Source organism: Nomascus leucogenys, chromosome 3 (assembly GCF_006542625.1).
Source record: "Nomascus leucogenys isolate Asia chromosome 3, Asia_NLE_v1, whole genome shotgun sequence".
Classification (NCBI taxonomy): domain Eukaryota; kingdom Metazoa; phylum Chordata; class Mammalia; order Primates; family Hylobatidae; genus Nomascus; species Nomascus leucogenys.
The window spans coordinates 112,192,736-112,218,121 of NC_044383.1; the positions used below are offsets into that span (position 1 = coordinate 112,192,736).

At 38.2% G+C, this 25,386-nt stretch overlaps 1 protein-coding gene across 1 annotated transcript; it reads left to right on the forward strand.

Annotated features, from left to right (window-relative positions):
* The first annotated feature begins 1,556 nt into the window (after positions 1-1,556).
* HINT3 (histidine triad nucleotide binding protein 3) lies at positions 1,557-24,797 on the forward strand. Its single transcript, XM_003255670.3, has 5 exons — positions 1,557-2,020; positions 11,525-11,642; positions 16,825-16,894; positions 19,401-19,527; positions 22,186-24,797. Exons 1-5 carry the CDS (start codon positions 1,820-1,822, stop codon positions 22,216-22,218), a joined length of 549 nt encoding a protein of 182 aa, XP_003255718.1. The 5' UTR covers positions 1,557-1,819; the 3' UTR covers positions 22,219-24,797.
* Positions 24,798-25,386: the final 589 nt, after the last annotated feature.

Genomic DNA, 25,386 nt, shown 5'->3' on the forward strand with positions numbered 1-25,386 from the left:
CGTTGCCCAGTCTGGTCTCAAACTCCTGGCTTCAAGTGATCCATCTGCCTCGACCTCCCAAAGTGCTGGGATTGCAGGTGTGAGCCACTGTGCTGGCCTCAAATCTTTCTCATTGTTTTATAAGAAATCTTCCTATATTAGTTTATTAATACTATTTCTCACGCATGCTGCAAATATTTTCACTCAAATTTCCACTTTTCCTTCAATGAAGTTTTTGGCATTTTTACATACTTTACAAAATCTTATTTTACAAAGTTTAAAAAATCTTATTTTACACCAATCAGTAATTTATTTAATGGAATTCATTTTGAGCACTTAGGCCCTTTCCTTGCCACCCCCAAGGCAAAGTAAATATTCACCTACATCTTAAAGAAACCCATAACAGTTCTTTGGTTTCAGGTGTTACATTTAAATAGTTAATTTCATCAGAAGTATATCTGAGTGCATGGTATAAAGAAGAGATATAATATTTTGCCCCCTGAAATGGTGGCCAGTTGTCACAACTGTCTTTATGAGCTAATCTCTTGTACTAGAAGGGTCCACTATCCCCTTCTAAGGGTACAGCCCAGCCAGCAGTTTCCTGCTGAGAGAAGATGCCCTGGAATGCTCTTGAGAAAGGCTTGGTCATCAGTTAGGTTGGGCCTCTGTGCCAAGGCAGCTTCTTAGGTTCCTGACAGCCTGCCAGGAACAGCTCCACCCAGAATACTGATATTACTGGTATGGGAAGCAGCAATAAAAAGAGTATTATGCATTTAGCATCAGGGAGAGAAATAAAAACCCACAAAAAGAAAAGTTGAATTTGAAAGGACAACACCAGTAGCTATGTTATTAGTGATGCCATTGAGAAAATCAGATTTCACTGTACATTTTCTAATATGTACAATCCATCTATCCATTCCCACAATTAATGTTTTTCCACTGCCTACTGTGTGCCAGATACCAGGCTGGAGTCCACCTTGAACACCAAGCTAAGGAACTGGTACTTTTTCTTTGAGCACATAGTTACTGAAGGTTTTGTCTGAGTGACAGGAAAATCAATAAATAAGTTAGAATGTGATTGCGTTGGTCTAGGTGAGGCATTATGAGGCACTGGCATTGAATTTCTGGGATATTTGAGACTATTAACCATAGGACTCCACATCTACTTGTATATGAGGAATGTGAGATAAAAAAAAAAAGCTCGCTATTTTGATCTAGCTGTGCTGTTAACAACAATAAAAAGTCAACAGAGATGTAAAGGTCAGTTTTGGACATTTTGAGCTTAAACTCCTATATTATCGTGGCTGAAAAGCAGCAAACATTATGTTTCTTGAAAACAAGGCTTTAGGAATTTTGCTCATTCTTTAAAAACCTACGAATTTTAAAAATCAAACTTAAAAAAACTTTTTTTTTTTAAAAATGGCAGCGTAATACAATATTTGGACACGCTATATTATGGGCTTTGAAGAAAGCCTGTCCAGAGTACCCAACAAGCTCCATTATGTCAGACGCTCCCCCGCCTCTGTGATTTCACCACGACGCGCGGGGCGCTCTGCGTCTTGGCAGACGTCGTGCGTCATTACCAACGAGGCGCAGGGGTCAGGACGACTCTTGGCAGCTTCATCGCGCGCCCTCTAGTGGCAGCCGGTTTTGAGGCCGGCCTCAGACTTTGAAGTTCCCCACCGCGTCTCCTTCCGTTTCCCCCCAGCCTGGATCACCGCCCATCGTCAGGCAAGGGGCGACGTCTCGAGGTAAAACGGACGAGGTGTGGGACGCGGAGCCTGCGCGGGCCCGGTAGCCCTGGAGAGGCCGAGGCTCCAGGCCGCGAGGGGCGCGTGCGATGGCGGAGGAACAGGTGAACCGCAGCGCCGGCCTGGCCCCCGACTGTGAGGCCTCGGCGACTGCAGAATCTACGGTTTCCTCGGTGGGGACCTGTGAAGCCGCTGCCAAGTCACCGGAGCCCAAGGACTACGACAGCACCTGCGTGTTCTGCCGGATCGCGGGGCGGCAGGACCCGGGCACTGAACTCCTGCACTGCGAGGTGGGCGGCGACGCGCGGCCGGGGGTGGGTGAGGACCTGGCAGCCCCTCGGAGCTCCGGCAGGGAGGCCTCGCTGTTGTGGACCGGGTGCAGAGGATCCCGATCGCTACTCAGCTCGCCGAGGCAGGGCCGCTGTGTGTGGATGGGGCTCGGGGAAGCTGGGGATACGCCCACTACGGGCCTTTCTGCGGGGTCCGGGTGCTGATGACAGACTCACTCCTAGGGGACGGACAGGCAGTGGCTCCAGCGGTATCTTTGCTGTTCCGAGGGGCAAAGAGTGAATGACAGGGCCGAATGCTTTGGCCTATGTTTGCAGGTACCCAGGTACTTGGTACAAATAACATTTTGTGGCCTCTGCTTTTATTACAAGGATTCTCCTCCACCTTCAAGATACTGATTTTAATACCTGCACACTCTAATACCGATACTGGTGAGAAAACTAGTAGAAAATAGGTAATGATAATTGTGGAAAGCTGTTTGTTAGATTGGCAGAAAATAGGCTGGAGGGAGTGGGTCTGAGGTCAAACTATTATTGAATTGCCTCTGAATTCCACTGTCAGTTGGGATGCGTGGACATTTTCAGAGCATGAAGACTTTGCCCAGATATTTTTAAACGGATAATCTGGCACACACTTTATTCTGTTGGTTTTACTTGTCCATATAGAAACAACTTTTTGAGAGAATTAGCTCCAAAGATTGTGTCTTTTGTAGTAAACATTCCTTTATTTTTTAAAAAATAAATAGAATTCCTTCTAATACCTTGTTTAGGAGGTTTTTGAGCAAGATAAGGGACAGTCTGTGTCCCGATTTTACAATCTAAAGGGTGGAATGTATACAGAGGAGGTAGCCAGTTACAGTGCCTCGAGCTGTGGTCAGGTGATTTTACAGTATTTTGTAAGCTGGTGGGAGGAGCATCTAACCCAGCTCTGAAGAATTAGGGAAGGCTTTCCAGAGGAAATGAGACATGAAGAAATAAGTAGGAGTTGATCAGATGAGGAAATGGAGAGAATAATGTCCCAGGTGGAGAGACCCCCCGAGAGGTTCAGTTTGTGTGATAGAAAAACTAACAAATTGTCTAACTAGTGCATAGAGTTTGAGAGGACGAAAGACGAGGCTGGAGAGGTAAACAAGGGGCCAGATTATTAAGTGTGTTGGAAGTCATGTGAAGGAATTTTGTCTTTATCTGAAGAGCAAAGTGAAGCTTCACAATGTTTAATGGTGGGTTGGGAGGAAGATGCTGCGGAGTTATAGGAAGGGGGTTGATCTTTGAAAGGTCATTCTGGCATCATTGTGGAGAATGATTTGGAGGAGACCAGTCTGGAGGTATGGAGACCTGTTAGAAGGCTAGTAGAGTAATCTACTCTGATGATGGCCTGAAATGAGAATGTGATAGAGGAGATTATGAAAAGTATATCAATTTAAGGGATACAGTATTCAGGAGGTAAAACAGGCAGGACTTGATGGATACAGGTCAGTGATTCTCAACTGGGGGCGATTTTGCCCCCCCAGGGGACATTTTGCAATGTATTGAGATACTTTTGATTGTAACAACTTCTGGCACTTCTGGGGGTTGCTTCTGGGACCTAAATAATGGGTAAAACCCAGGGTTGCTATTAACATGGTACAGTGCACAGGACAGTACCCCCACCCCCCATCAACACACACACACAAAACAGGCTTATCCAGCCCTCAAAATGTCAGAAGTGCCAAGGTTTAGAAACCCTGATTTAGATATAAGAGAATAAGGAAATGAAAGAGGGGGCAGTCAAAGATGATTTCCAGGTTTCTGGCTAGGGTAAACTAGTAATGGTGGTACCATTTTATTAAGATCGGGAACACAGGAGGAGAAAAGATGGCCAGAGGAGTGGTGGGGGGTAGCAAAGCGATGAGTTCAGCTATAGAGTTGTGGAGTTTGAGGTGAGTTTGAGGCATCTAAGTAGAGATGTCTTTTAAATGGTTGGATAGTCTAGCACTCTGTAAAGGGATCTGTATCTCTAACCCAGATTACAGGAACTGTCAGTTTATAGATGGAAACTGAAAAAGAAGGGTAGCGATGAGATCACCCATGAGGTAAAAAGTGAAGGGGAGGCCTACACAGAACTCTGAAGAACACTAACATCATAAGGGACAGACAGAGGAAGAGGACCTGGAAAGGGAACAGAGAAGGAACAGAGAAATAGAAGGAACGCTGGGAAGGCTAAGAGAAGGGAGTATGTCAAAAAGAAAGGAATTGTGAGCAATGTCAGCAGTAATATTGGCCTGCCTTCATCCTCAAATCTGGGTTAGGTGACTCTTGTATGTCCTTGCAGAGTCAGAGCAGGACTGGTTTTGTCCCCAAAGTGATGTTCATTGACCTTGAGGAGAGCAATTTCATGAAGTGGTGAAGCAAAAGGCAGATAGCAGTTGATTGAGAAGAACTTGGGAAAGGAAGGAGTGAAGACAGCAAATACAGACAACTCTCACAGGAATTTGGCAATCGAGGGGAGGAGGGAAAGGTAGTGGTAGCTACAGGAGAAGTTGGGGATTAAGAGAAAGCTTTTAAAACAGTGAAGGCTTTTGTGTGTTCAAATCCCAATGGGAAGATGCCTATAGAGAGAGGTTTAAAATGGCCCAGGGGTAGAACGTTGATCCTGGGAAAGAGGAAACTCATTCCTCACTCTCTGTGTGCCAGGCATTGTTGGAGGCATGGGGATACAGCCGTAAACAAAACATGCAAAACTCCTTGCCCTTGTGGAGCTTACATCGTAGTTGCAGAAAAGGATAATAAGCAAAATAATAAGTAAAATTTATAGTTTATTAGATGGCAGAAAATAAAGAAGAAGGGGATGCAGTTTTAAAATTTTAGTCAGGAAAATCTGCACTAAGCAGGTGACATTTGGGTTAAGCCTTGAAAAAGGAGAAGGAGCAATTATATGGTTATTTACAAGTAAAAGGTTTGAAGTAGCTCCTGTGAATGCTAGGAGAGAGAATTAGGGAAACAAGGATTGTTGTACAGCGGGTCACATGAGGTTGAGGACATTCAATTTCAGGTCATACCAGTGTGCTCAGTTGTGTGATTTTCTACCCACTTTCCAGCAGCAGCCTAAGCCTGGGATTACACAAGGTAGGCAGTTGTATTGACCCAAGGTTGGGGTTTTGCCATGTGGGTGTTATAGAAGTGTAGTGAGACACAGTTAAGAAGTTATGGAGCCAGGCGCAGTGGCTCACGCCTGTAATCCCAGCACTTTGGGAGGCTGAGGCAGGCAGATCACGAGGTCAGGAGTTCGAGACCAGCCTGGCCAACATGGTGAAACCCCATCTCTACTAAAAATACAAAAATTAGCTGGGTGTGGTGGCAGGCACCAGTAATCCCAGCTACTTGGGAGGCAGAGGGAGGAGAACTGCTTGAATCTGGGAGGTGGAGGTTGCAGTGAGCCAAGATCGTGCCACTGCACTCCAGCCTGGGTGACAGAGCAAGACTCTGTCTGGGGGAAAAAAAAAAAAAGAAGTTATAGCAAGCAAGTGGCTGAAGTGGTAGACCATGGAATATATGCTGAATAGGAGAAGGAAGTAAAGACAGCACCTGACAGGGAAAAAGAATACGCACGTGGGTTTTCTGTTTACAGACCTCTGTTGGACTGACCCATAGAATCAGAAGGGACCTAGTTCTGCCTCTTCAGTCTCCCTTTATTTTACTAAATATAAAAGTAGACTAAAGAGAGGTAAAGTGCGTTTTTAAACTCAGAGTTCAGTATTTAGTAGATCCGTAGCAACTGCTTTTACATTTTCGTATTCTGCAATTCCAATATGAAACTAATAGAAAATAGATACTAGTAGCTGTAGAAAGCTTTGTCTAAAAATAGTCATCAAAAGGGGTGGGATCCAGACTTCTATCTCATCCAAGGTGAGAATTTTTCTTGGTTAGGAACAAAGTAAACAATATGAAGAGCCTGGGGATATTTTCCTGGTGGAAATAAGACATGATCAGTACTTTCTACTAATTTACACCCTAAATTAGGGCAACGGGGGAATATATACAATAGCCCACTGTCAGTGGAAAAACACAAACTGTGCTTTTTTTGTTTTCCCATTCAACAACAGCAATCAACACAGAACACTTCTGTGACCAAATGTATGGAGGTTTCCCCCCACACACCAAGCAAACAATCAGTTTTGCAGCAGACACCGGCTGGGTGTCCTCCATTTCAATTCTTATACTGTCTACCTGGTGATAGCATCAGATCACACAGGTTGAAGACTCAGTCCCCAAGACTGGCCTGCCCTTCCCACCAGTTGCAAGTCCAGGCCTCTGGAACTTCTGACCAACCAGTTTGAAGTTGGGGATCCCACGACCTTCTCTTTGGGTTCTAAAGCCTGCTAGAGTGGCTTACAGAACTCAGGGAAACACTTAGGTTCACTGGTTTATTATAGAGGATATTCCAAAGGATGCTGCTGAAGAGATGAATAGCCCAAAGTATGGGGAAAAGGAGGCAGAGCTTCCATGTCCTCCTCAGGTGTGTCCTCTCCCATGAGCCTCCATGAGTTCAGCTATCGAGAAGCTCTCTAAACTCTGTTCTCTGGGGCCTTTTATGGAGTCTTCATTGGATAGGCCTGACTGACAATTCTGTATTAATGTGACTGGACAAAAAGGGTATGATCTAATACTAGTAGACTGAGTGGGGAAACCCAGCAAGGCCTGTCCAGATTCTTCTTGGCCTCTCTGTGAAGCTTTCCTTCCTCCAGGGTATGAGGCACAATCCCTTCAGAAATGAGGGTTTTATGACCCACAGTCAGAAAGGTCAGGTAAGATTATAGTCCTGACTTGGGCAGGTGAGGGGAGGGCAAGAGAAGGGCAGAGAAATTGTGAGAGAGATTTTTTCTGAGGCCTGTCTCTGAGGCCTAAAATGCCTCAACATGATAACAAAAGACTGTAACAAGGGCGTTGGGAGTTATGAGCCAGGAATTATGGATGGAAACCCATATATATATATATTACACACACATATCCGTATAATACAGAACATAAGATACATATGCATGTATAATAGTGCTCCCAAAAGTTGTTTATCTTTTTCAAATTGAATCGAAGATGACTTGATGTACAAGAGCTCACTCATTAAAGGTTAAAGATTAATCTTTTTAAAAAGAATAATTACATAACATAATTCGATGGTTTACATCATACATTCATATACTCATTCAAATATACTCATTGTAAACATTTAGAAACTGTTGGGTTTATGTAAAGTGTAATTCAAGTACAAAAGAGAAAAATTTCCATTTGGAAAAATTGGAGTTACCAGCATCATGAGGGGTTAGTCTGGCAAACCTTTCCAGCAAAAGCTGTAGAAGATTGTTCACTCCATAAACCTCCATATGGTGGTGTCTAATTGTATACTGCAGATTTAAAACTAAGCAAAGGCTGAACCATGCATTCTTAATGGGGCAGATGACACTCCCAAAGGGGTGAAAATTGGTTCTTGGTGGTGGTGAGGCAATATCTTACTTTTTCATGTATGAGGCACAGATATACATAGAGTAAACAGAGAGTATAGCTGTGGTATTAAAATCTCATGGAGATAGGATTAGAAGGCTCATTAGATAAGAAATAATGAAAAAGTAATTGAGTAACACTGGACTAGAATTTACCTTGCTTGGGACTATACTGAGGAAATAACTCAGTGCCAATTTAACTTGAATGTTGTCCCCTGTTGCAGGATGGTTAGCATCCCCGATCTCTGCGCACCAAATTCTAACAGTATCCATGATCAAAAGAACATCTATGTATTTCCACCTCTGGTTGAGAAACACTGCTTCAGAGCCACACTCCATCTGTGCTGGGTCCACGCTGGCAGCTTTTTTCCAACAAAAAATAGATGTCTTGCCATTCTTGACATCCGTGAAGCTGGTGATAAGGTATTCAAAAGGGGGAGGGGGAGAAAGATAAAAGAAAGAAAAACCTGTCCTTGTAGTCTTAAAGCTGGCCAAGTTTGCTAGATGGATGATAACAGAAGCAGCAAAAACATGGCTTTTTGATTGGCAAGATCTGAATTCCCTCTGGGATTTTTAGCTGTTTTAGTTCTGCGTTACAGAAAGCACAGAAATATTTAGAATGGAGGTTGAGTGCCAATCTGCCCTATTTGGGTTTTCAGATTTAACAAAATCTGAAACAGTTATTCGTTGTATTTAAATTGATTATTAGAGTCCGTGGTGATAATGAAGTCAGGATAGGCTAGCTCTTCCTCTAATCCATGCATTACCAAAAGGATAAAAGTTGATTCTTCCCTGGGGCAGAGCAGATGTGGCAGGAGAAAAACAATTTTAATTCTTTTTATATGTAAAGCGTGGGTATACCATACAGAACATAAACATATATACATTGTATCTGTGAAATTAAAACATCATGGGAGGGGGCAATCAGAAAATGTCTATAAAGGCTCCTTAGGGAGGTGATAATGAGAAAAGGTTCAGACACACTGATCTAATTAAAAAATGGTCACAATTCCAATTTAAGAAGGGGTTTTTCAAGGAGAAACTGAAAGATCATAGAAAATCCATCTCTGTTCCTGGAAAAATACCTGAAAACCCAAATGACACACCATTTTTTAAGGGGTAGAGGAGGGTCTGTCAGTAACTTTATCTTCTATGAAGCATCTGTCTTTTATTTATTCAGCAGTTTGGCAGGTGTACTTCGTTATTCACTTGGAGTTCAAAGATGAATATGGCATGCCCCACACTTGAGGAGCCTCCCTATGATCCGAATTCAGTGCAGGAATGAAAATGCTCTTTAGTGGTTGTCATTAGGGATGGATAGGTGAAATACTGTATCTTTAAGTCACTTGAAATCATTCTTCTCTTTGAATGGAATGATTATGCTACCAACATGACATACAGTTAGGTTTACTTTTGCTTGTTTTTTATTTTTAGGGATTGCTTTTTTTTCTTGTGAAGTGTGAAGTATACATGTTAAATATTTACATGTTTTCAGAGTCAAAATTGTAAAGCAAGGTACATTTGGAGAAATCTAGCATCCATTCGCTTGTCATCTCTACCATGTTCTCTTTCTCCATAAGAAACTTTTAAAAACTTTTTTGTTTATCCTTCCATTGTGAGTAAATAGGTATTCACATGTCTGTATTTGTATTCTTCTTTCTTACATACAAAAGATAGCTTAACCACTCTCCTGCTCCTTGCTATTTTTTCAGAAAAACTTTAATATATCTTAGAAATAATTTCATATGTATATGAAGATCTTCCTCATTCCTTTTTAGAGCCACACAATACCGCATTATGTGGATTTGCCATAATTTATTAAACCAGTCTCCCAGATGCATTATGAATGTTTGGTTTATTTTTCAGTCTTTTGCTATCATGAATTATGCTGCAAAAAATAGTTTTATACACACACACACATATTTCATATTTTTGCCAGTGTATCTATGGAATAGGAGGATCATTTTTCTTAAGATGAACCATGTAAATGATGCCTGGATCAACAGTAGGAATGGGACGAAGGGTGACATCAGAGCTAGTTTCAATATTTCAGAAAGCTTCGTGGAAATCTAATTTAGTCAGGGTGTAGGCTAACTAAAACATGAAGTTTCTTTATTTTTAAGAGGAATTTTATCTATTCCTGGTGATGAAAGTCATGTTGACTGGTAGTTTTTATTAGGATTGGGATTGGGTAACAAATTAATTGATTGAGAAAATAAATTCTTGATATATGAGAGTTAATAACCAAAACTTTCAATATAGAGGTTGGAAGACAAAACTAAGCATTTTGGTTCATTCTTATGGCTAAGTTATGCAGTATGAGACAGCAGATTTTTAGGACGCTCTTTAGCTTTTCTCCTGCTAGCTATTAGACTGGCACTTGCTAGTTCTATTAATCTAAAGAAGTGTCGTTCCTACTGTGAGGTAGAGTATAGCTACATCATCTCAAACTAATTCTAACCAGGTTGTATTCTGTACCAGAAAGAATTACCTCTGGATTTTAAAAAATTAATGCCATAATTGAGGGGAAATAAAGATATATAACATTGTTGTCTTATGAATCAATCTGGGAAGTACGATTATGGCAATTTTCTTGTACTAGATTTAACCCCCAATTTTAATTGTTTCTGAGCTGGAAGTATTAAAGAAATAATGGTAATCCCAGCACTTTGGGAGACTGAGGCAGGAGGATCGCTTGAGTCCAGGAGTTTGAGACCTGCCTGGACAACATAGGGAGACTCCATCTCTACAAATATATATATATATATATATAGCCTGGCATGGTGATGTGCATCCCGGCTACTTGGGAGGCTGAGGTGGGAGGATCAACTGAGCTCAGGAGATCGAGGCTGCAGTGAGCCATGATTGTGCCACTGCATTCCAGCCTGGGCTACAGAGAGAGACCCTGTCTCAAAGAAAGGAAAAAAGGAACATTTTAAACAATCAAAAACATTGTAGTCCTTGACCTTATCCTTTTCTAAAACATTCCATGGATATCAATTTTTAATTTCAATACTAGACAGAAAAACCAAAATAAAAATGATAGAAATGGATTAAAATTGATATGTAATTGTCATATTTGTTATCTTAGGATAACCAGGATTACTGGAATGGATATGACACACTTGTTTGAATTGAATTTTAGCTTTTGGAATGGAGAACTATTGAGCAGCATTGCATTCATGGATTTTTTTTAAGGGAAACTCTATACTGATTTTAATTAATTTTTATTTATTAAAATCAGTATAAGATACTGAATAAGATATTCACTATCAGATACTTAATACGGTTACTTAGTGAATATAGATTTTCTTTTAGGAAAGTTTGAAATTCAAATGTTAATAGGTTGAAACACGCTCTTCTTCCTTTCCTTGTCTTTTTTCTGTAGATTATTGTGTGGAGTAATGTAAACCAGAAAACTGATGCCATACATGTATTGTAGTGGTCCCATAAATTAGTATAATATACTGGAATTTGTTTCAGCATTTCAGTCTTTTTAATACTGTAAAGTGGCAAGTAAAAAAGTATTTGGATATAATTGCTTTAAAAAATGTTTAAAAAATGCAATCCCTGGACATGTAAATGCTAGCTGATGTTCTTTTTATAATTGAAGAAAATGCTACGTTGGGAAAAAAATTAAATGTAGAAAGGAATTTATCTATCTTGCTGTGATTCTGTAGCCAAACCTTTAAAAATATGTATCAAGAGTGAAAAACTTTAGGGTAGGGATAGAGAAATGTATAATGAAATAATAAACTCTGAAATTATTGGTAATGAAGTTTTAGTGAACTTTACTCATAATTGTTTCCCTAAAATTGACTTTATGTGCCTTTTTTATTCTCTGGAATAAATGAGCATCTCATGAAGGAAGTGTTATGAACTTAATGCATAATTATAAAATTGCCCAGTGGGGGTTAGGTGTAACATAAGTATCATTTCCCTGTCAGACTGAGATTAATGGTATTTAAGTCATGCCAGAACAGCATTAAGAAATTCTTTTTAAAAATTCACTAACAAATGTTTTTTCCTATAGAATGAGGACCTAATTTGCTTCAAAGATATCAAACCAGCAGCAACTCATCATTATCTCGTGGTGCCAAAGAAGCATATTGGAAACTGCAGAACTCTAAGGAAAGATCAAGTAGAACTGGGTAAGATGATGGCAGTATTCTTCATGTTTATATCATCTTCAGTTGGTATCAGTGATGGCAGTGAAGATTGAAAAGAAAAAGTCTAGTTAAGTACTGTGAAAAAGGAGCACTATGACTTTTTGAAACTTTCACCATAAAGAATTTTAAATTCATTAAAAAAATAGTATAATACTCATGTATTCATTATGCAGCTTCCACATTTAGGAACTCATGGACAATTTAAAAAAATATATTAACCTTTTCCCACAGTGATTTTGAAGCATAAACGAGACATCATGCTATTTAACATTTAAACTGTCAAAAAGATAATATATTTTTATGACTTTTTTTTTTTCTTTTTTTTTTTGAGGCAGAATCTTGTTCAGTCGCCCAGGCTGGAGTGCAGTGGTGCGATCTCGACTCACTGCAGCCTCCGCCTCCTAGTTTCAAGTAATTCTCCTGCCTCAGCCTTCCAAGTAGCTGGGATTACAGGCATGTGCCACAATGCCTGGCTAATTTTTGTATTTTTAGTAGAGACGGAGTTTCACCATGTTGGCCAGGCTGGTCTTGAACTCCTGACCTCAGGTAATCCACCCACCTAGGCCTCCCAAAGTGCTGGGATTACAGGTGTGAGCCACCACACCTGGCCTATTTTTATGACTTTTTAAATAATGGACTTTCTTGACTTTGAAATGAAAGGTGCTATGAAAAATTAATTATAAACAAACAAGTTACAATATGACAAATGAGCTCATATTGCCTTATGGCGAGATCATGTTGGTACCTGCCTTATAGTCTCCTGTGAAGATGAATTAGCACCAAAATTTAATTATGAGTTTTTAGTGATGAACTTCTAGCTTCTGAAAAGGAGATTCTGAATCTTGTCTATTGAGGTTGGTTGCTCATTTTCCTACTCATGCCTTCTGTGACTTGTCACCTATCATTTTCTAGGACATTTCTAAGCTTACTTCAAATCTGCCTTTAAAAAAGATAATTTCAACTTTTATTTTAGATTTGGGGGTACATGAGCAGGTTTATTACATGGGTATATTGTGTGGTGCTGAGGTTTGGGATACAATGATCTGTCACCCAGGTAGTGAGCATAGTACCCAACAGTTAGGTTTTCACCTCTTGCCCCCATTTCTCTCTCACACTTTTAGTGGTCCCCAATGTCTATTGTTGCCATCTTTTTGTCCATGAGTACCCAGTGTTTAGCCTCTCCTTATAAGTGGGAACAGAGAGTGTTTGGTTTTCTGTTCCTGTGTAATTCACTTAGGATAATGGCCACCAGCTGCATCCATGCTGCTGCAAAGGAGATGACTTCTCTCTTTTTTATAGCTGCATAGTATTACGTGGTATATATGTACCACATTTTCTTTATCTAGTCTACTGCTGATGGGCACCTAGGTTGATTCCATGCCTTTGCTATTGTGAATAGTGCTGTGACTCACATACAAGTGCATGTATCTTTTCGGTAGAATAATTTGTTTTCTTTTGGATATATACCCAGTAATGGGATTGCTGGGTCGAATGGTAGTTCTATTTTAATTTTTTTGAGAAATCTGCAAACTGCTTTCCACAGTGGCTGAACTAATTTACATTCTTATCAACAGTGTGTAAGTGTTATGTTTTCTCCTCCGCCTCACCAGCATCTGTTATTTTTTTACTTTTTAAAAATAGCCATTCTGATTGGTGTTGAAATAGTATCTTATTGTGGGTTTGATTTGCATTTCCTGATGATTAGTGATGTGGAGCATTTTTTTCATGTTTTTTTGTCCTCTTGTATGTCTTCTTTTGAGAAGTGTGTGTTTATGTCTTTTGCCCATTGTTTCATGGTGTTTTTTGGTTGTTTAATTGTTTAATAATTTATTTATGGATTCAGGATACTGCACCTTTGTCAGATGCATATTTTGCAAATACTTTTTCCTATTCTGTAGGTTATCTGTTTACTCTGTTGATAGTTTCTTTTGCTGTGCAGAAGCTCTTTAATTTGGTCCCACTTGTCAACTTGTGTTTTTATTGCAGTTGCTCTTGAGGACTTAGTCATAAATTGTTTCCCAAGGCTGATGTCCAGAATGGTGTTTCCTAGGGTTTCTTCTAGGATTCTTATAGTTTGAGGTCCTACATTTAAATCTTTAATCCATCTTGTGTTAATATTTGTATATACTGAAAGGTAGGGGTCCAGTTTTATTCTTCTCCATATAGATAACCAGCTATCCCAACACCATTTAATTGAATATGGCGTATTTTCCCATTGCTTATTTTTGTCACCTTTGTTGAAGATCAGATGGCTGTAGGTGTGTGGCTTTTTTTCTGGGTTCTCTGTTATGTTCTGTTGGTCTATGTGTCTGTTTCTGTACCACTATCATGCTGTTTTGGTTACACAGACTTATAGTATAGTTTGAAGTTGGATAATGTGATGCCTCTAGCGTTGTTCTTTTTGCTTAGGATTGTCTTGGCTACTTGGGTTTTTTGGTTTCATATGAATTTTAGAATAGTTTTCTCTAGTTGTGTGAAAAATGATGTTGGTAGTGTTGAATCCGTAGATTGCTTTGGGCAGTATGGCCTTTTTAACAATATTGATTCTTCCAGTCTATGAGCATAGAATGTTTTTTCATTTGTTTGTATCATCTACAATTTCTTTCAGCAGCATTTTATGGTTCTCCTTGTAGAGATCTTTCACCTCCTTGACTAGCTGTATTCCTAGGTATTTTGTGTGTGTGTGTGTGTGTGGCTATCGTAAATGGGATTGTGTTCTTGATTTGAGACTCTCAGTTTGAGTGTTATTTGTGTTTGGAAATGCTACTGATTTTTGTACATTGAATTTGTATCCTGAAACTTTACTAAAGTCGTTTATCAGTTCCAAGAGCCTGTTGGTGGAGTCTTCAGGGTTTTCTAGGTATAGACTCAGGTTGTTGGTGAAGAGAGATAGTTTGACTCCTTTTCCTATTTGGATGCCTTTTATTTCTTTCTCTTGCCTGATTGCTCTGGCTAGGACTTCTGAAATCTGGAAAGGCTTTGTCATGAGGTTCTGGGATTAGTTTGATCAATATTTTAAGGTAACCTACATGATAGATCAATTGGGCTAGATTTTTAAAAGGTAAGAAACCACTTTGATGGAAAACCTTGATGTGTAGTTCATTAATATTTAGGCTAGTGAATTAACTAACAATTTTTAAACTGTCGATTCCAAATACAGCAAAGTTCCTTAGTCATTTGAAGTTCTATCAGTACATTTGAGAACATATATGGTTTATAACTACAGGGTAGCATTTGAGCTTATAACAGTTACCTCCAATTTAGATTTACCTGATTGAAACATTTCATCTTTCTTATTAAAAGTTTTTATTTTCATTCTTGTAGTTATTTCTTAGGTTTCACACTTTAGCTTTTTAGGAATTTTTCAATTTATATTCAGCAGAAGTGGAGAATAGAGGCTGTTATAACTAGTTTTTATAACTGTTGCAAATCAAATGTTGCTAATTTTGAAGCAGCTGGTAGGTATTTGGGATTCCATTACATTTTCCTCTTTGCTTTTGTGTTATATTTGAATATTTCCATACTAAAAGTTGTTGCAAATTAATAATTTTTATATAATTGGTAAAGTTGAGAAAATAATAAGCATATGGAAGAGTTCAAGAACAATATCAAGGAATATGACTATAATTGACATTTATAGAACTCCACTTAAATACAGCATACATATTTTTTAAAAAGCGTATGTTCACCAAAGTTGACCATATTCAGAGCAATAAAATACAGCTCAATACATATCAAATGATTGAATCTTATAAATATGTTCTCTAAAGACAGTATAATTAAATTAGAAAAAGAAAAAATTCCAAAAAAAGATATAGTCCGGCTTGAAGTAATTTGGAGCTTTTTTTTGGACTCTATGGTACTGACCTAGTCTTGGAAGGCTGGCAGTCTCCCAGCTCAGACCTGACTTAAAGAGTAAACATTAACAATGATTTAGTAAGTCTCAATTATCAACTATCCTCTGTAGATGTTTTTACTTCTTCCTCTTTCAAATACATGATTACACCATTTAGAAACTATGGAGGCCTAACATTTGGCATTGTGCTTTGAAGATACCAAAATTTTTCTGGTGGACAGGTTTATTCCCACCTGGAGGCCATAAAACACCAAGAGAAGAAAGATGATAAAGGAGATGGAATTGGGAAGCCAGAGTCGTTATACAAATTTTTGGCTAGTCAAGGATAGGCTGACTGGAAGGGATACCATATCCTTATACCAGTTTGGCTCAAAGACAGACTCAAAGTTTTCTTGTCTTATTAAATCAAACAATTTCTGTTTAATTACTTGGTCTTCTTGATGAGAATTAGTCCTTATATGATCAGATGTCCTAAATAGCCAGCTGTCCTAAAGTCTGTCTGTGAGATTTTGTGATAGTGATGTTGCACTGGGGCTCAATTTGAAACTTTATTTAAGTTGTTAATAAGCAAACTTCTCAGTGACTTAAAGCTACTGAATGTCTTTTTTTACATTTTATTTATTTTTGAGACAGGGTCTCACTCTGTTACCTAGACCTGAGTGCAGTGGCACAATCATAGCTCACTGCAGCCTTGACCTCCTGGGCTCAAAAAGTCCTTCTGCCTCCACCTCTCAAGTAGCTAGGACTATAGGTGTGCACCACCATGCCTGGCTACCTTTTTTGTTTGAGACAGAGTCTCGCTGTGTTGCCAGGCTAGAGTACGGTGGCATGATCTCGGCTCACTGCAATCTCTGCCTCCCAGGTTCAAGTGGTTCTCTTGCCTCAGCCTCCCGAGTAGCTGGAACCACAGGTGTGCGCCATCACACCTGGCTAATTTTTTGTATTTTAGTTGAGACGGGGTTTCACCATGTTGGCCAGGATGGTCTCGATCTCCTGACCTCGTGATCCACCTGCCTTGGCCTCCCAAAGTGCTGGGATTACAGGCATGAGCCACTGCGCCCGGTCACCTGGCTACTTTTTAAAAAATGTTTTTTAGCAACAAGGTCTTGCCTTTTTGCCCAGGCTGGTCTCAAACTCCTAGGCTCAAGTGATCCTCCTGCCTCAGTCTCCCAAAGTGTTGGGATTACAGGGGTGAGCCACTGGGCCTGGCCTGAATGTGTCTTTTGATAAGACAAGAGTGAAGATCAATGGCAATTTGTGAACTTAATGTCTCCTCTAGTGTAATGTTGTGTCTTTTCTGTTTTACAGTTGAGAACATGGTAACTGTTGGAAAAACCATTCTTGAAAGAAATAATTTCACTGACTTCACGAATGTGAGGTGTGTATACTTCCAGATGGAAACCAATATTATACATTATTGACTTTTTTCGAAATGTTATTTCTTCATGGAAAATGGAAACAGAGGTGGCAGTTTGTGGTTTAAATATAGTTTTCCTGAAAGTGAGAATATAGTTCATTGGTAGTATAAATGTAATAAAACTTCCTCTTGTGTCTCAATATCTTCCAATAATTTCCACTTGTAGTTTGGACAGACAAATCTATATGAGCAGTGGGTAGGTAAAATAGTTACAAGTCTACTTTTTAAAAAAATTTTTTTGAAACAGGATCTCACTCTGTTGCCCAGGCTGGAGTGCAGTGGTGTGATCATGGCTCATTGCAGCTTCAACCTCCCAGACTACAGTATCCTCCTAACTCAGCCTCCAGAGTAGCTGGGACCACAGGCGAGTACTATCACACCTGGCTAATTTTTAAATTTTTTAGGTAGAGAAAGGGTCTCCCTATGTTGCCCAGGCTTGTCTCAAACTCCTGGGCTCAAGTGATCCTCCTGCCTCAGCCTCACACAAGTTCTGGGAATACAGGTGTGATCACCACACCCAGCAAGTCTACTTTTCTATGTTCAATATGTGCATTCCTATAAAATTGTGTGCAAGTTGAATTTTCTTAGAAAAATTTTATATGATTTAAAAACACATGATTATAATTCTAATGTGAAATTAACTTGAATTTGTTGTCAGCTGAACTGTGGCATAAGCACATGATGTTCAATTTTTCAACTGTTTTTTTTTTTTTTTTTTGAGACAGAGTCTTGCACTGTCCCCCAGGCTGGAGTGCAGTGGTGCGATCTCGGCTCACTGCAACCTACGCCTCCCGAGTTCAGGTGATTCTCCTGCCTCAGCCTTCCACGTAGCTGGGATTATAGGTGCATGTCACCATGCCTGGCTAGCTTTTGTATTTTTTATAGTAGAGACAGGGTTTTGCCATGTTGGCCAGGCTAGTCTCGAACTCCTGACGTCAAGTGATCTTCCCGCCTCGGCCTTTCAAAGTGCTGGGATTACAGGCGTGAGCCACTGCGCCGGGTCTTTTCAAATGTTTTAATTTATCTAAGTAATGGTTTTCTTTTTAAAAGATTTCCGATTTTGCTTCTGTGACCCAAGCAGGTTTAATGGAGATTACTTCTAACACTTTGACCTAGAATTCAGAATAGACTTGAATTCTAATGCCATCCATGCTATTTGTGGTGTACTCTACTTATACTGTCTGTGTTAGTTTAAATATGCCATTTAGCCTCTCCAAGATAATGCCTGCTCTGTCTGCTGGTAGGCGCAAATGAGATTCTGTGTGAAAAATCCTCCAAAAACTGTTAAGCATTACCAAGTGTGATAATGACAAGGAACAAATGGTGTTTGAGACCCTTTGGCCAGAAGCCACACATTTCCTTCACAGTCATAGGATGCTTATTAGGAGAATGAACATTGGACAAAGAATCGAGAGCCCTGAGTCTCCAGCTCCACGACTGTCTAACTTTGTGACCTTGGGAATATTTTAAACTTTCTGGATCATGGCTTCGCCATCTTTAAGATGAAAAAATTGAGAGAACCTTTGAGTTGCTTCAAGCTTCTAGATTATTTGATTCTACATTATATGACTGTTTGGCAGAAGGAAAACCTAGTCTCCTCTTCTAGGTAGTGGTGGAAATTTTAAAGTATGTACTGCATATCTGACTGCACATTGCTAGTCCCAGCAGATCACTGCTGCAGTATAGCACTTCTCCTATGCCTCCTTTCCACACTTCCACTCACTGATACCTTGAACAGGCAAATATTTCTAGGCTTTGATTATTGTTACAGGTGTGTCTTGCTCTGCTGAGCATAGGTGGACTTGCAAAACTTTTTATAAGCTTATTTTTAAGAGTTTAAATCATATTCTAAAAACTTTGTAACCATTTAAAGGAATTCTCGTGTATCTTTTAGACAGCACATAATTATCATTATCATCTAACTTATTTTAAGTATTAAACAAGAAACCTGGGTGATGACGAAGGTTTTTTATGATGACATAATTAATCTCACTACTGAAATATTGTTGGTTTGGTAGGAAATGTCGGAGTACTTTATTAAAGGAAAAAGGGTGCCATCTACTGGCTATGTATTGAATAAAGGAACACGACTACTTGAGTGTCCAGTGATGTTTTAAAAAATTCATTGCAAGAGCATATTTTAAGAGAATGAAAGCTTAAGATGATAAAGACTGAAGTGATAAGACATTATGCCAACTCAGAATTCATACAGATTATACTGAGACATAATATGCTGTTAAGGCCTTCCTTGATGATGAGCTTATGTTAGTACGAACTTCAACATGAAAAGAAGAGGAAGTGTGTGAATCCTCTGAAGTGCATAAAGAGAAACGTTTAATAAGATTTGTGACAGTCTATTTACCTTAGGTACTTACTCTGGATCTCGTTAAAATTTGTGTGTTTTCACCTGAAAAATGACTTTATTTTAGAAGTGGTTTGTCAATCATCTCTTTCCTTTCTATTTTAGGATGGGTTTTCATATGCCACCATTCTGTTCCATTTCCCACTTGCACCTTCATGTTCTGGCACCAGTGGATCAGCTTGGCTTCTTATCCAAGTTGGTTTATAGAGTCAATTCCTATTGGTTTATCACAGTGAGTATTCTTGTTATGTCAGCAGCATACAAAAATATTTAAAATATTTATCCTTTTCTTTGTAGTTTTTTCTTCTCAACAGTAGGCACTTACAGCTCTCATAGGCTTGATTACCTGTTTTAACATGCTGCTTGCACATATCCAAAATAATATTTTTAATTTGGGGGATTTTCAAGATCATCAATCTGTAGGAAGAAAAGCTATGGCTAAGTCTTCCCCATTGCAAGTAGCGGATACAATATAGAAGAACCGTGGTTTTCAGTGTTCTGACTTTGGAGTCAGATCTGGATTCAAATTCTGGCTGCAGTGCTTGCTTGAGGGTCCATGTGAAAGTTACTTACATTTTTTAAGGGTCAAGGTCTTTATCTATTACCTGCATATAGGTAACAGTGCCTGCACCTAGGGTTGATAAGAGAGTTGATGAGGTAACTTATGTGAAAAGCACTTAAAACGGTACCTTGCAAATAGTAGTCAGGAAATGTTACCTGCTACCTCTATTGTATCATCAACATCATTGTAGAAATTGAGTTTTTGTATTTTTTGATAGGTCAAACTCCTTAGAAAAGAGTTGTAGTAGTAGCATTACCTACCAGATCTGTGGCCAAAGGGTTTCTTTTTTTTTTGAGACAGTCTCACTCTGTCACCAAGCTGGAGTGCAGGGTGCAATCGCGGCTCACTGCAACCTCTGCCTCCCTGGTTCAAGCGATTATCTTGCCTCAGCCTCCCAAGTAGCTGGGACTACAGGCATGCACCACCACGCCCAGCTAATTTTTGCATTTTTATTAGAAACGGGGTTTCACCATGTTGGCCAGGCTGGTCTCTATCTCCTGACCTCATGATCCACCCGCCTCGGTGTCCCAAAGTGCTGGGATTACAGGTGTGAGCCACTGCACCTGGCCCAAAGTTTTGAGTCTAAAAAATTACAGCATTCTGCTTTGCCAAAGCAAAAGTGGAGTAGAATTCAGCTGTTTATATACCTGTGGTCTGAAAGTCAACCCTTAGTTATTAAGTGACTCTGGGGTCCCTCTAAGGCCAATTGACCACTAATTTACCAGGGTATTATTTTATGGTCCATGATGATAAAGTGATCTATAGTTGCCATATCTGAATAATCATCCAATAGTATTTATTTATCATTAGTTAATGAATGGTATTATTCTAGTCATAGTACCGAAAAATTTAAAAAGTGTCTAATTTCTAGAAACTTCATATTTCAAACATATTATCCCTGTCTTCAACTCATTGCCCAGACGATTTTATTTAAATTATATAAAAATACAAAAATGAGCTGGGTATGGTAGTGCATGCCTGTAGTCTCAGCTACATGGGAGGCTGAGATAGGAGGATCGCTTGAGCCCATGAGTGATCATGCTACTGCATTCCATCCTGGGTGACAGAGTGAGATCTTGTCTCAAAAAATAATAAAAAATTAAATAATATATAAGATACATATATATGTGTGTGTGTATGTATTTGAAATGGGATATTCTGCCGGACAGCTGGTTTTGTTTTGTTTTTTTTTTTTAACAAAGTTTGTGTAATAGAAAAGGTTTTTTTTTCCCCTATTTGTATTTCTAATTTTCTATAAGAGCTATACCTTTATAATAAAAGATGAATGAAATACATTTTTGTAATGTTTTGACTGTATTTTCTTATGGGAAAGACTTTTTTACTTGGAAAACATCAGTGTATAAAATTATAAGATATGTTGTTGGTTTATCCTGAGAATCTGAACTCTTCTTAAATCTGACTTTGTTAGCATATCTTATGAGACTTTGAAAAAAATCAAGATAAAGATACTGAAGTTAATTTCAAAATCTTATATAATGATCCAGATTATATAGTGTGATTGAGAAAAACACTGAAATGATGTAACTCACAGACTTTAGTTTACCTTTTTTAAAAAATAGACTTTATTTTTTAGAGCTGATTTAAGTTCACAGCAAAATTGAGTAGAAACTACAGAGAGTTCCCATGCACACCCCTACCCCTCCACATGTACAGTTTCCTCACTATCACATCCTACACCACAGTGGTATATTTGTTACAATCGATGAACCCCATCGATAAACTGTTATCACCACAATCCATAGTTTACTTTTGAGTTGACTCTTGGTTTTGTATTCTGTGGGTTTTGATAAATGTATAAGGACATGTATCCACCATTATAGCATCATACCTAATAGTTTCACTGCTCTAAAAATCCTCTGTATGCTGCCTATTCATCCCTCCTTCCCCTCTAACTCCTGGCAACCACTGATCTCTTTATTGTCTCCATAGTTTTGCTTTTTGCAGAATGTCATATGGTTGGAATCCTACAGTATGTACCCTTTTCAGATTGGCTTCTTTCACTTAGTAATATGCATTTCAGGTCTTACTTTACTTTTTTAAACCTTACTGTTATATTTATTTTCCTTTTCTTCTTGAAACTTGTTAATGAATTTGCAATGCAGGCAACAATCTGCCCATTTATATACAATGTAGAATAATTATATATAGATATTATATTATACTGAGAGTTTTTTTGTAAGATATTTTTAGGAACAGAGTATGTAGTACTCAACTCTTCTAATGTGGCATATTATAATAGGGATACCAGTAGAATTATTTGATAGAGACTATGATATCTAGAATTAAAAAGTATTTTTTTAATTACAGGCTGATCACTTGATTGAAAAACTAAGAACATGAAAATGTCAAGAGTGGAAGATTTTTCTAATCTTGGTTCAGCACAAAGTGATGTTTAGGTCCCTTTTAAGTCTAATTGCAATTTTCAGATTTGTTGGGTTTTATGAGAGGCTGTTACTTAGTGGCCTTAAATCTTTTCTGAATGTCTGTTTCCTGAGATCTGTGATATAGTTATATGAATATTTTGTTACTGACTTGTTTCAATGGTTACTTGTATAAGGATTTTATATATATGATACTATAGATAAAATCCTACTTAAGACAAATTCTGTTAATCAACAAGGGCTCTGTATTTTTTTAAGTTAAAATATTTTCATTTCTCCGTAAGTAGTCAATTATAATAGTGATTTATTTATGAAGAATAAACTACTATGGAAAGTACTTTATTGGAACCTTTATTACTGTGAAGGAGAAAAAGAACTTAGCTATTTCTTGATAGTTCTATAGTTTTACACATAAATTTTCAAAATAAAGAATACCATACTACACAATGATCTCTGATCTTGGTGAGGGAAGGAATTATGTATGTGTCACTTTTTCCTCAAATTTCAGATGCCAGTTTTCACTTTTTGAAGCATTGCATCTTTTTAATAAATCTATCCTGAAAGCTATATAATATATATAATTTCTATCAGTGAATTTACAATAACTATCAAATTGGCTATCAGAATTCACTGTAATGGAATTTTGCCTCTAATAACATAAAGGGGGAAGAAACATAGGTTCTCTTAATAAAACTAGCAGAAAATGTTGCTTTATGCCATATTTTTGTATCAAAGAGAAATCAGAGGTTAAACTTTGCTTTTATCATGAAAAGGGCCTGATTTGAAAGTAGAGATAGGCTTAGATGAGAAAAATTGATAACACAATGTTAATACTATTGATATATCATTTCATGAGGCATATTTTGCTAGAAATTGTTTTTTTGGTGCTAATCTACAGGCACAATAGTGAATGTGAATGAAGAGTAGGTGCTGCAAGTTAATCCTACATTGTGCCAGTGTATAATAGTACCATGTAAATGAATATGAATAAATGAACATGAGGATTAACGTATTGTTGAAAATAGGCTGAGATACTAGTTTTCTTTCTTTTTTAGAGGGGGCATGATATTAAACATAGTTTTAAGTAACAAATTACTTATTACAAAGTTACAACATGTGGAATCAATACTGTTTTATTTGTTCATTAATTTATTCATTCAGCAAACATTTGTTGAACATTTAGTGTGTACCAGATATTGCCAGGATCAGGAAATAAAGAAATAAAAATGGACATTCAGCCTGCAATTGCTAGTACAGGGGTCAAACAAAATCAGTGATTAGAATTTAGTGCGTTAAATGCCATGATGCCTTCACAGCCAGAAGAGGCTGTGAAGGGATAAACACTTCTGAGAGAGGGTGGTAGTAGAACTGAGTATTCAAGACTGAATGTTAGGCAGGTAGACAGTGACTGGTTAGGCTGAGAAACGCACAAGTATTTTCCTTGAGTTCTGCTTCCACTATTATTTACTTTACAATGGATATGAATGTTCAGATTTCATCTTATTTACTGAAGGTGGAGAAAGGATGTGGAAGTAGGGGTTATGGGCTCTCAAAAGTAGATTTATAGAGTTTTTTTTATCACTATTTTGTGATATAGTTCACTGAGCACTTACATAGATTAACAGTTACAAGTTTCCATAGATCAGTTAGAATATGACTAGCTTCAGGGAAGGAATTTTCAACAACTGCAATCTTTGATTGTTTTACTATGGGAACTTGCAGTGCTATAATTGACAACATTATTTAACAATAATAGGTAAAGTAGGCTGGGCGTGGTGGCTCATGCCTGTAATCCTAGCACTTCGGGAGGCTGAGGCGGGTGGATCACAAGGTCAGGAGTTCGAGACCAGCCTGGCCAATATGGTGAAACCCCGTCTCTTCTAAAAAAATACAAAAATTAGCTGGGTGTGGTGGCGCATGCCTGTAGTCCCATCTACTTGGGAGGCTGAGGCAGGAGAATCGCTTGAACTCGGGAGGCGGAGGTCGCAGTGAGCCGAGATCGCGCCACTGCACTCCAGCCTGGGTGACACAGTAAGACTTCGTCTCAAAGAAAAAAAAAACAATAATAGGTAAAGTATTTAAGGAATTCTCAAATGCCTTATGGACCTCTTCAAAAATGTGGTTAGCCAATTGATTCAACTTTTATAGGTTTATATGCTCTCATATAAACCTATTTGTTTCCGAGATCAGATGAGATTGGGCACATTCAGGGTGGTATGGCCGTAGACAACCTATTTGTTAAAAACCCTTGGAAACACATTTTTTAGTAGAGGTTCTCATTTACTTATAAAGATTAATAATCAAATTACTACAATTAATATCCATTTAGCCTTTTCAGTAGTCTAAATATTTGGTAACTCCCTAGCCGTCTATAACACTAGTTCAAAACAAGGCTAATTCATAACCTGTCTTAAAAATGTTTGAAGTGGTATGAAAAGCATTGTTTATGCATGTTGTGATACTATTTGTGGAATTGTATAATGAGCTATTTCAAACTGCTAGAAGAAAATGAAATAAAAATGGAAAAATACTGTCAAATTTTGCCTGTCTGGACTTTTTAAGTAGTACTAAAAACAGAAATTCAAATGAAAGATGTTTTATAAATTGGCTGATCAGTGTATGAAAGGTATACTGTAGTGATGTAAACACACCTCTTTCATATAAAGAATCCAAGGTTAAGAGCACAGCCTTTATTATTGTAACACTTATAACTTACATACTTCTAGATTTTGATATGAAAAAGTCATTTACAAAAGCTGGTGCCCACAACTTTGATTAATTTTTTAGTATGTACTAGGTACAAGTACTCCAAGTCACTAAAATGAAACTAATACTTGTTGATTCATCTATTTAAGAATCAGCTCTTATCCTTGCAATATAAATACAAACAACAGATCTGACTCAGCTGAAATCACCTTAATGAAAATGTCTAAGTCCAATTCTGATTGAGGAGAATGAGATCCTCATTACATGATTAGTTATTTAAAATCAAAAAAGTAGAGATGGATTCACAATGAACAATCATGCATTAATTAAACCAATCCTTAAGCCAAATATGTTTTAAGTATAATATTTTCTATTCATATGAAGTAGACATCTCAAGCTTAAAATATTCCTCCTTCCCAGC

Coding starts and splice junctions, on each gene's coding strand:
- HINT3 (XM_003255670.3), top strand. CDS start 1,820: ATGGCGGAGGAACAGGTGAACCGCAGCGCCGGCCTGGCCCCCGACTGT. Junction 2,021..11,524: donor CTGAACTCCTGCACTGCGAG/GTGGGCGGCGAC, acceptor TTTTTCCTATAG/AATGAGGACCTAATTTGCTT. Junction 11,643..16,824: donor GAAAGATCAAGTAGAACTGG/GTAAGATGATGG, acceptor TCTGTTTTACAG/TTGAGAACATGGTAACTGTT.